This window comes from Pseudomyrmex gracilis, unplaced genomic scaffold (assembly GCF_002006095.1).
Source record: "Pseudomyrmex gracilis isolate BER0280 unplaced genomic scaffold, ASM200609v1 scaffold_62, whole genome shotgun sequence".
Classification (NCBI taxonomy): Eukaryota; Metazoa; Arthropoda; class Insecta; order Hymenoptera; family Formicidae; genus Pseudomyrmex; species Pseudomyrmex gracilis.
In genome coordinates this window covers 19,447-31,787 of record NW_018020646.1, presented here as the reverse complement: position 1 = coordinate 31,787, position 12,341 = coordinate 19,447, and the positions used below count along the sequence as shown (strand labels likewise).

General features: G+C 42.1%; 1 protein-coding gene across 3 annotated transcripts in view; it reads right to left on the bottom strand.

Annotated features, from left to right (window-relative positions):
• LOC109854284 (phospholipid scramblase family member 5-like) overlaps positions 1-12,341 on the bottom strand; it is a 15,549-nt gene extending 3,208 nt beyond the window's left edge. The window contains exons 1-5 of one of the 3 annotated variants that reach the window (XM_020427198.1): positions 12,241-12,341; positions 11,636-11,858; positions 3,559-3,883; positions 758-856; positions 336-556 (exon numbers count right to left, since the gene is read on the bottom strand). In XM_020427198.1, coding sequence (XP_020282787.1) covers positions 336-556; positions 758-856; positions 3,559-3,832 — 594 coding nt within the window. In that variant the 5' untranslated portion in view covers positions 3,833-3,883; positions 11,636-11,858; positions 12,241-12,341. Of the gene's footprint in view, positions 1-335; positions 557-757; positions 857-3,558; positions 3,884-9,266; positions 9,558-11,598; positions 11,607-11,635; positions 11,986-12,240 lie in introns of those variants that run through there. The other 2 variants (XM_020427197.1, XM_020427199.1) reach the window with 2 other exon arrangements.

Below are 12,341 nucleotides of genomic sequence, written 5' to 3'. Positions count from 1 at the left end.
CGAAACTTTCAATGATGCAAGCAGACTTTCATCAAAGATAAAGTCTGGCAGATGGTCTGCACATGTGAAGAAACTTTAGCGAGCACACACACACACACACACGTCAGTAGTTCTCAATTCGCGAATTTAACATATTATTCAATATCAAACCTAAAAACTCTTTTCCAAAACTGTTTTACCTTTTCTTCATAAATTAATTATGAAGAAATTGTCATTGCAACGGGAACAAAATCTTTTTTTCAATTTCTGAAACGCTTCGTGTGTGTATGTGTGAAGAAATAATATAAACGGGTACTAAATAAAGAAGCAACAATCTCGAGGACAAAGCTATGTACCTGTAAGTAACAAGGACAGCAGCAATTGTGAAATCGAAAAGGTCGTATCATGCGAAGAACCTCGTGATGATCTCGATCGAAGATGATAAACTCGCAGGAACGGTAATTGTCAAGAAAGACTCGTCCGCATACACCCGATTCCTCGGCCACGTAGAATATAGTCTCATTTTTGGCGGTCATAACACTGACATATTTGTTGTCCACATCCCATCCGGCGAATGCTGAAGAGAAGAACAACGCAAAAACAAAAAAGTAAACACGTTTATTGTTTATTCGAGTAACCAAGACACACAAAAAAATTACACACGTTACAACGACTGAAGAGAGAAACCGTCGCTTATGTATTTCGAAAATACACGCTCGCGCGCGCAAAGAGGAGGAGCGCATTTTATTTTTGTCTCACGCCAAAGTCGAATACTTACACTGAAGGGACCCGAGATTCTGGTTCAGGAAAAGGTAATCAAGGTTCATAAGGCATTGCAAACCGGATGGATATGTCGTACTCGGCGGCAGCAAGCCATCTGAAACAATGATGGGATAACAATCTAAATGACAGCAATTACACTTGAGCGTCGAAATATTTACATTCGTTTTATCTCGTTAACACATTAATATATTAATATATTAATATATTAACAAAGAGAAAGGCAGACACCACGTGTTTCACCGTGTCTTTTGTGAATTCACACACATCGCTTTCTTATACCTACAAGATTACTTTTTTTTTTTTTTACACTTGACGCCTGTTCCATTTCATTTGTTTTCTCTTCTGTTTTTGAGACTCTCTCTCAGCTCTTATATTATAATAAACAATGACATCAAAAGGATAATACCGAAAAAAAACTTCATTAAATTAACTTCGAGTAAATGTTAATAAATTTCTTATTGGCAATCGCAACACGGCAATTACAACTTATTTAGAAGCTCGAAAACGAGACGCGTATATGTAAATAAATTCGCAAAGTGTGCGCGTTTTCGCGCGCAAAAAAAAAAAACGCGTCAGCACCTTTTCTCTTCCTCCGTCAAAAATCTGGTGTAGCCTTTTCTCTTTGATTTGTAACATCGTCCGAGAGCGCTTCGAAACAATGTTCTCAGATGTCTGCGCATCTGCTCTATCTTGGTTTTCCACGACGCCTCGAAGTACTCGGATTCCGCCGCGCGTGCGGAACGCAACATATTATTTCCGATTTGTTTTACACGACGCGCGTTTTTTTTTCCCCTCCTTTTTCTTATTGCACGTTGCACTCGGTTGTCAGGATCGAAACTGAAGTGTTTCAACGACGCTATGCGGATCAAACGACGATGATTGTTCGACGATATTTGAAGTAGCTATTGATAAATTTAACTTGCGATAAGAGATAACAACTGCCGTATAAAAGGAATATACTCGTTTTACAAAACACTGATAATTATCTGTGTTTTATTTCTGGTTCATATTTATCCAAGATACGAGTCTTCTGTTTTTATTTAACCAAAATTTTTCAAGCATTATCGCTTCTTTTCTCTCTCTCTCTCTCTCTCTCTCTCTCTCTCTCTCTCTCTTTCTCTTTCCCTCTTTGGAACGTTAGCTTTACGAAAGTAAATTTTTTCTCATCAACTTCCTACGCATTCGAGCATCGACGGTAAAGCGGATCATCACTTAAAAAACTTTCGGCACTGTTTCTCTTCGGCACGTCACACATCACACTTTCACATTACGTACTCTTCCTTCAGAATTTTCGCACTTGGTATTTCTCGTCTCCACTCCGCGATTATCAATCTCATGGAAATAACTCATGGGTTGTGCCCCGATCCGAGACGTCTCTTCGGACGGTCGCGAACTCTTATCACGTTTATTTAAATTTATTCTTTATTCTTGTCAAACAGATAAATCTCACATATAAATTTTCCACGCGTAAGTTCGTTTTCTCTCAATTTGTTTCTTGTCTCTCACTCTTTCCTCCGAACGTCTTTCGTTAAAGTAAAGCTTAAAAAGACGAATAAAGAGACGAATATAATTCGCATCTTTTCAATTCGATTGATTTGTTTCTTAGTTGCGTCCTTGATCTCCGATAACGTCGAAATTTTTGTGACTCCGTTGTCTCCGTTCTTTTCTCTCCCTCGTTGGCTTTCGATTTCGAGATAAATCCCGCGACCAAAACGAGCGACGAGCATATACTGATGAAACAATTTCCCAACGCGCCGCGACGATACGTGCTTATCGTAGAAATGTTTTTCACACATCCAAATACGATGGATATTAATCTTTTTATCTCATATCTCGGGATAACAAGACGCGGCGAGGTGAGGAAACGCGGCCCGAAAAACGTCGCAAATGCGAATGATGATAACGACAAGGCAATACGACCGTCTGTTGGATGACGTTGATATAAACATCAACGGAGACGACTATTATCTACTTTACACTGATCAGTGCTCACGGCGGGCACAGTTTGCCGCGGTGAGCACACACAAGTTCGTCCTTCTGCACAGTAACAGATTGGTGGCAACGGGGGCAGCTCGAATTTCTCGTGGTCAGCCGTCGTTACTGATGATAGAGGCAATATTTCGAGTTATATGATTACGGAGAATCACGAACGTACGTACGTTGCTCGAATCGCGCGATTATTATTGCAAGCAAAAAATGAGACACGCGCGCGCTCTGAGAAGAATAATTAAAACGTAATCACTGTATTACGTCACATGTAATCGAGACAATTACAAAATACGACGTTGATAGTTTGTACGCTGACAAAACTCATCATCCTCTCTGTTATCTTTATTTTTATTTGTCATCGGTGGATATGAGATTAGATACAGAGTCGCGTGAGGAGATGAAGTGCGTGGTGTGTCGTAAACGTTTTGCTTTCCTGATCACAACCAAGAACGCGTTTGATTGTTGTGGCGGCGAATTAACTTTCGTTAATTCGTTGCATAATTTTCAGGAAATTAAGATACGCACATCCGCGCTCTATAGCGTTGGCTTGTGATTTGAAAGGGGTCGCCGGGAAATGTTAATCCCGCTAATTGAACTCTGCGAACACTCAGCTGCTCCGACGAGAGAATTACCAGGTCAACTAAATTTTCCCTCCTTATCTAGATTCGAGTTGCGAAAGAAAGAGCGAAGATAGAGAGAGAACGCGGCTAATCAGACTGAATTAACCGCGCGTCGCCGTGTATAATATAAAGTAATCGGTTAAATGAATCAATTGTTTTTTTTTTTTTTCTGGTTTCGGTTATTTACCTGACTCGTTGCACGGCGGTGCCGACGGCGACGAGGGTGATTGCGCGGTGATCGCCGGCTGCAACGTAACCGGATGAGATTTCGGCGGCTGGGGTGCGGGTGATTTCACTTTGACAGGCGACGACGGTGATGTAGCCGGTGACGATGCGGATACCGGCGACGACGTTGAACCCGCGGACGGTGGTGTCGCAACCGGCGGTGACGATGTCGGTGACGTCGCGACCGGTTTCATCGTTCCCGGAATCGAGGAAGTGGGTGATTTGCTACTTCGCATTCCTGTCTGTCTTTTCTTCTTTTTCCGGCTTTTTATCTTGTTTTTTTTTTTCTGTGCGAACAAATATAACAACAGACGTCATTTCGATATAGATCTGGAAAAAGAAAACCCAGAGATTCTCTGATCTATTTTCCATATTCCGCTCCTAGTGCGTTCGAATCGGATCGAAAAAATATTGCTTTGTGTTTCGTAAAACAAAACAAAAAACAAATTGTGATCAAATACTTTCCTACCGACGGAGAAAATGTAGGGATAAGTATTAGTTCCTGAATGAGTCGACCGATGACAGAGGCTGTGTGAGCTCGCTCGCGCACACACGGCTTCGCTTCGCGAAACGTACGTGTAATACCGTTTATGTTGTTGAAATTGCGACGTTGGGTCATCGTACTCGCGTATCGGCGCTCGCGGTATTCGCCTCGTAAAGGTCATTGTAACGCATATACGTACATATTATGCGTGATACGTGTGCATACATGTGTGCACATTAAAGAAAAAAAAAAAAAAAAAAAAGAAGACCTCGCCTCGCGCCGCGATATAATAACTTTCTCTGTCTTCGTTGATAACTATCCTTTGTTTCGCGACTATCCTCTGTCCCGTCTAAATCGATAGCGCGGAATGCGCTCGAATGAATCAACGCGTTTCGAGAAACGAGCGTTTCTCTCTCTCTCGATCGTTCATTCAAGTCTCACCGCTCGTCGTCAAAAATACGTATTTTTGACTCGTAACGCGACCGTTTCGCAAAATGAATTTTTGTTTTCCTCCTCCGTCTGGGTTTTTCGTTCAGTAACGGTCATCCGCAATTTTTTTTTCTTAGAGCTACGCGTCACACATATGTTGCATATAGTGCGCACATACAGTGTTCTTTTGTTAAACCACATTTAGCATATCTAAACAAGATATCTGCAATAATCGTGTTGTCTGTAGGTAAATTGCGCGCGCATGTTTGCAGTTTTATATTTAAACACATCTGTTTTCACACCGTCAAATGCGCGCGGAAATGCACGCAAGTTGTGCGTATTTTTTATCGCGAACGGTCTCTAGCAAAAATTATGTGCGGAAAATGTATATTCGTTGAAAATGTATGTTCGTTATTGAAAATATGTTTATTTGAAATTCGCACGAACAACTAAAATCGCGGAACGAGACGAACGGTCGAGCGCGCAACAAAACGTAATTGACATGACAAACAAAATCGATGAAAAAAAAAAAATATATATATATCTCGCTATTTAGAAGTCGCGAGGTATTTATTTCTGTGCACTGGAATTATAACGGAATTCTGTTGCACCTCGCGCGACTCGCCGGAGCAAGACGAAATCGCCGGCCGCCTACGTCACCACCGGACCTGCTCTCCTCCACGTGGGCACTATATCGGATCGTACTACTTTTTAACCAGTTTCCTGAATGAACGCGTTTTTCTTTATTTTGCAAACCCTTAATTGACGGTTTCCTCGCACGTAACCCGCGTCTCGAGGTTTCGGGACCGACCGTTACGGGATGTCACGCGTCTCGGATTGGGAAGCCTTTTTCGTGTATGTCCGGGCACGCGACACGTTCGACGACTTAATCCGAATTTATTCACGCGCGTACTTCCGGGCTCTCTGAGTTTATTCGAACTCAGGCTCGAGCGAACGCGAATCGCGCCGCTCTGAATGACAATGAAGTAAATTTCAATATTCTTAATACATCAAATTTTTCAAACCTCCTTCTGCGATGTGAATTCAAGATCTCTCGATTAGAATAAGATATAAATAATGTCATGAATGAAGACAAGTTGAGAGAAACGATGTGGTATTATAAATTCTGTCCTTATAAATATAAGAGCGGTTCGCATTTACGTGGATTATATAAATAACAAAAACTTGTTCTTGTTTATAAACCCCTTTGAGGGAAAATGCCACGCGGGTAAAGGGTGTGTGTGTGTGTGTTATGTAACTTCACCGATTAACCCTTTGGAAAAGTCCCTTTGATTGAAACAACGGATTAAAACGTGTGTATAAATAAGCGAGATATATAAAAAGAAGAGAAAAAATGTTTTAAATATAAGACGTAAAATATAAAAAGCAGTAAATAATACGAGCGACAAATATAAAAAGAGAATCGTGAGCGATAAATAAAATATAAAAGGAAAAATAGCTGACGTAATATTATTTTTTTTCTTTTTTTTCACAACAATATCGCGGAAACTTGAAAACACAAAGCTCGCGCGTGTTACACAAGAGAGTTCTTCGCGCGAATATAACGCTAGAGATAGAAGAGCGACGATCCGAGACACAATGCTATTTATTGTGTTCGTTATAAAGTGCCGTTCGAACGGACGCTTTGTATATATCTCCGTGTGATACAAGACACGTGGAACACGTGTCTCTCTCGCATGCGTAACGCGCGAGCTGATACAGAGAGAGAGAAAGAAAGAGAGAAATATGTATATATGTATATATATATATGTTGAAAATCGTAGTTGATTCCAACCGACAGAAGATTTGTCGTGAGTCATACACCCTCCTTTTTTGTGACAAACTGAACCATCTGGTTGACGGACGTTAGAGAGTTTCCTTTTTTTGTCTCCCCTGTCCCCCCCTTTCATCCGGCGTTCGTCGATCGACCATCCGACACGGAGTGACCCACAAACTATTACCTCACTCGTTATCAATAAACGAACGTCTCGATAATGTCCTCTCGCGCGTATCTGTAATTGGAATCCCGCTCGCGCGGAAGAAGAGCGAGAGATACGAATCGCAATTGTGCGCCGGAAATGGGAATTCGTTGAATGCGCGCTCCCGGGCTTTCTGTGCGCAATCTGCTCGAACGTAAAAATAAAAAAAAAATAAATAAAAATTGTCAGAGTTCCGCGTGAGAGCGGTTGAATTGTGTGCGTATATATAAGCTACGTTGAAGAACGTTTCTCAACCATTTCTGACATTTGTTTAAAACGTGGGCACCGCGCGATCCCGCAGCGCCACGCTCTCGCGAAGAATTATACGATGATGCAAAGTTCTCGAGACCACACAGGCAAATGAGAGAAACTCATTGTTTAAATGATCTTGATTAGACTCTCCGTCCCAATAAAAATTTCAACCGTTATGGTTCTCTCTCTCTCTCTCTTTTTCTCTCTCTAAAAGTCATGTAAAACACACATATACATGTGTGTAATTAAATATACAAATTAAATACGTAATTAAAGCTTTTTTTTTTTTTTGATAACAACGCGAGTTTCTCCGTGAAATCGTCGCTAAAAGCTTCGCTTGCGCAAATTGATTGCATTTGAAAACACACGTGGAAAATGTCTCGACAAACCGCGCGTTCAATTTTCCAAAACGTTCGCGTCAAAGACGTGACCACTTTCGACGTAGCTGGTGTTTCGAAGAGCGGAGAAACCACTTGGAGAACACACAAGCGTCTTGATCATCCGGTACACGGTGGCCGAGCAAAGTGTGTGATGCATTGCTCAGTTATGTACACTTTCATCGGCGATGATGTCATTCGTTCCTCACGTGTGTAAGAAGAGAGAGAGAGAGAGAGAGAGAGAGAGAGAGAGAGAGAGAGAGAGAGAAAGAGAGAGAAGAGAGAGAAAAAAAGAGAGAGAGAGAGAAAGAGACAGAGACTGCGTCTCGCATACCGCAAGGTCGTGCCGGAGACCAGGGCCGGCCCGACGTTATCTCGCCACTCGACCGAACAAACGAAATTACCTAACGAATTACTTTCTATCACCGTTTTTTGAACAAATCAAATATTCATCGCAGATAACGAGACTCTCACGCAGACAGCTCTGAGAATCACCGGCAATGTCTTCCCTTTACTTCGATCTAAACCCGAACTATCAAATAAAACAAAACAATTATTCATCGTAAATATCCAATTCGGACAATTTCTCATCTGTCTTCGTCGAACGAAAATCAGTCGCATCCATTCCAACCCGATTTATTCGCAAATAAAAATAAAAAAGTTTGATCTCTCGTTAAAAATATATATCTCTATGGCGTGCGGTTTATATTTACGTGTTGTTATATTTAAACGCGAAAGAGCGCAAAATATACGGCTGTGAAACAAATCCCACACAGACGTCTAATGGACGTCCGTAAACTCCGTGTGACGTCTAATGAACATCCTAATGGAGGAGGTTTCGTACGGAAAAATCTTGTTCACCGTGTGTGTGTGGGGATATTTACGAGCGGAAGCGGTGTTGCTCTCTCACCTTGCCGATCAATTTGCCTTTAAGGTCGCGCGATTATTCCGCCTAACCTGATCCGGTATTTCGAGAGAAGCGCGTCTCTTGCGCAAAAAAAGTTAGCGACTGACGAGAAAGAAAGAGAGAGAGAGAGAGAGAGAATGGTCACACACGTGTACATGCGACGCGATGGTGTGCAGAGCAGTTGTGTTGCGACCGCAAGTGTTCGCTCTGCCACCACCGCCACCACCACCACCACCACCACTACAACTAGAGGTCGCGTATTTATTGTGTGTGACACGCACGGACAGAGACGTTGTTGCGTGTGTACACAAAGCACCTGAGAAACTACGGGCACGATAGGTGCGATGGTAACGAGCGCGCACTTCCGGGGAAGAAGGAACGCGAAAGAGAAGCGAACGCCTCTCTTCACAACGCCGATTCTATTCTTATCACGCGCGCGCGCGTGTTTTTTATCGGAGTACGGCCCCGCGTGTGTTGTTGACGCGGAGAACATCATCGCGCGAAATCGAACATCGTCGATCTCGATCAGCGACGTCAATTTGTGCGTGTATTTCGCTACGCGACTTCGCGCGCAAATTCGGTGAAGTCGCAAACTTCAAACGAAACGTTGCCGGAGGAAAAGGAACGTCGTCGACGGTTCTCAACCTCGCGTTCTTCTCCTCCGTTTATTCCGAGAGATAAGAAAAATTTCGAACCAACATACAACGATGAATCTCTTGCCGATATCTCACACGCGAATCGGAGAGAAACTCGATTTGCAATTAATCGCTCTGATTGTTGAACGTTGTAATTAATGTTAAACCCCGTCGTTTCGTCTGCTTATTCTCGCGCGCGCACACGCGTTGAAAATAATAATCAGTCGCGTGATAAAACCTTTACCCGCAACGAGTCGCGAACAACGCGAGCTTTTAACAACAAATGCTCTTAACAATATGCTTAACGTTGCAAAAGAATAGAAATCTAAGAAACGCATTACTTGTAAAAGTAGAAGGGAAATAATATATACGCGTGAAAATGTAAATTAAAATCCAACCTGCACCATATCCTCTTCTTTCTCTCTTTTACTATTTTTTTCTCTTCGCGACTGACTTACTTTCTAGATGTTTCTGCTGTTTTCGAATATATACAAATAAGAGACAATGCACGCGTAACGTTGCGGCGCGAGAAGCGCGCGTGATGTGTGAAACGCGCGTACGCGATTAAAGATGCAGATAGAAAGACTTGAAAAATTTCGTTACTTACGCGGAAGAAACGGCACGGATATGGCCCGGCTCTTCACCGGTGGAACGAACTAACGGACAACTAAACAACGGGAAACAAGTTTGGTTTGGTCTGGCGGGGTAGAGAGGCGCTGCGCTACGTTTTTCCCCGATGCGTCGCCAATTTTTTTTTTCTCCTCGACCTATTTTACAGCTGCCAATTTGCTACTTGGTTTTCATGCGTGCTGCGACAGACCGACGCGCACATGTTGCGTTGTGCTCGCGCTTCGCCGAGGCCGGCGCGGCCAACTCTGTTTTGCACTTGTTTTGCAGCCTAAATAATTGTAAACCAAGATACACGTGTCAGAAATACAGAAGAAAGAAAAGAAAGCAAAAAAAAAAGAGAAAAGCCACGTGCGGAGAGTAAAAGAAAAACAAATACATTCAAATCAGAGAATATTAAATACAAAAAATAAATCATATTGCCAACACAATTATCGATCGCACAGTTGTACATAAATAATTATTTTATAACAATTAGCAGAGTATCCTGTTAGTGTATATAAAATTAAAATTAAGACGTACTTTAATCAATGCTCTCTTCGATGATTAAATTTTGTGACACAAAAAACGAGGCTTCACACGCTTATAATAAACCTCAGTAAATTTCGCGCGATCGCTCTTGCAACTTTGCAAATATGCTGAACTCGCAAAACGAATGATCGCTAACCTCGCTCATCGTCAACTTTACAAATTGATCTCGGTGCTTTATTATTTTAATTTTTTTTTTTTTTCTTGTTTCTTCCGGTTCTTCTTGATAACGCGAGAATCGCGTTATCGCGCGCGAACGACAGATCACGGAAATAGTTCGTCAACGCGCGTTCGTCATTGACAACAATTCGTAATGCGTATGTAAGATGAGTCAGTCAACGCGCGGGTTGGTGAGAGAGATAGCCGTGTATGTGTGTGTGTGTAAGCGAAAAGAAAGCGATCGGCGTGCGACTCGCGCGCGATTAGGCCAAAAATTTCTATGTCTAAACTTGTATCAAAGTAGGCCACAGCAGATATGAACACGAGCATCAGTATTCGGTCCACATGGACCCTTCAAGTTTTTACAATCTCTCTTCTGGAGTTTAGTCCTTAGTGTTTGTACAATCAAGTTTTCGGCTCTTTAAATATCTCTCCTGATCTCTAGTGTTTGCGCGTGTCCCTTTCTCGTCGGATTTTTCTTTAACAATTTTAATTAAAAAAAAAAAAAAAACGTTCTGCAATAAAACGGCCACAGTTATCGAAAATGCACAGCGATACTTTTATCTTTTATCAAAATTGTCGTTTTTTGCGGACGCGTTTGCGATGTAGAAAAATAAAATTTGTCTTTAACTACACACACACCGCCGCGCACACACAGATTCGTAAAGTGTTATACGTCATACCTCATTTGCGATGCACCCCAAGGTGCGGATTAGTCATTAATAAAGCGCACAGCTCGTTGATTAGTGTGTGTTGAGTGATTCGTTATATATATGACGCTCTATTCAATATTATACTCTAATAAATATTATACTGTAATTAAATAAACGTGTTCCTGCGTGTAAGGCTAAGACATGTGCACACATATATATACATACACATAAAATCTAAAATTAATGCACATCTATGGTTACATTAACGAATTTGCACAATTTGCAAAAATTCTTCCGGCGAATTTACATCGTTGAAACACGTTGTCGTCATTTTCCTTTTCGTCTCCTTCGTGACAAAAACGGCTAAAATTATCAGCTGACATCTTCGCGCGATATGTTGACGCTGAGTATCGGAAAAAGAGCAACAGAGAGAGAGAGAGAGAGAGAGAGAGAGAGTGACAATTGGTAAAAAACACAAAAAGACCTAACGGGAGGATTAAGATTCAGAAATAAAATCTGCGTCGTCGGTCTGGCAATTTAAAAGCAACCGATTGTTGGCTACCTTCTGGCACAAAGAAGAAAAAAATTTTTTTTCTCCAAGATGCGTATTGACATCATTCTTGCGCATTTGCCACGTGTTCCTTTGTCGAGCTCACACGTAAATTATTTTATCGGAGTTACCGTATTCGCGTAATATAACACGTCTCTGTGTCACTTTCTCTGTCGCATTGTGTGTACACACAAAAAATGGACTCGTCGTCGGAATATTTCAAACTGTCGGTGTATTATTTTATGCATCGCTAATGCGTGCGTGTGCAACGGAGGGAAGGAGTGCGAGAGAAAGAAACACGCGTGTAAGCGCACCCGAGAATGTGTATGACGCTACGTACACACATACAACACACATACGTATGTACGTACGTATACACATATATATATATATATATACACCCAGTAGTATCGTTACATTACTTCTATAACACAACACACAACGAGATGTACAACTCACTCGGCTGCTCCTTGCGAGTTGTTAGCAAGGTTGAGGATAACGCCCGCGTCTGGCGGAGATAAGAGAGAGTGTGCGACACCCCGTATCCGGTGTGGCCGATCGTTTTCCGCGCCTCTCTCGGAAATTTCTTCCCGGATTTTGTTCTCTCTCTCTCTCTCTCTCTTTCGTTTTCTCCTATCGTTACGCGCGTTTTTTCTCACGCGCAGCGAAAAATTGGCCTCCCCTAAAAAAAAAAAGAGAGATAAAAAGGACAAAAAGTCGCCGCAAGCGCGGAGCGCCGTAACTAAGATCGACAAATCCTCCTCTCGTTCTGTTCGCGCAGCACTCGGCTTTTTTTTGCACCCTCTCCCCCGTGTTTCAACACAAGATCAAACAAATATATATAGATCTGTTCGCTTCCAGTTGCGCGGTTACACTTACTGCACCCGAATTGTGCGTGTGTCATCGAATGGGAAGAGAGAAAGAAAATGGAAGAGACGAGCTTTGTTTTTTTTTTTTTTTTTGCGCGCGCGCGCGCGATATCGAGAAGAAGGAAATAATCATGATGTGTCACATGTTATTGATAAATTATATACCTTTCTTCACGTTGACGAGAAACAACAGACCTTATTTCGGTGACCAAGCCAACACAGCTCCGCTCAAGCTCCAATCATCTCGTCTGTTGAGAACGCGCTTGAAGCTCGCCGCTTCGTCGAGATGCAATAGC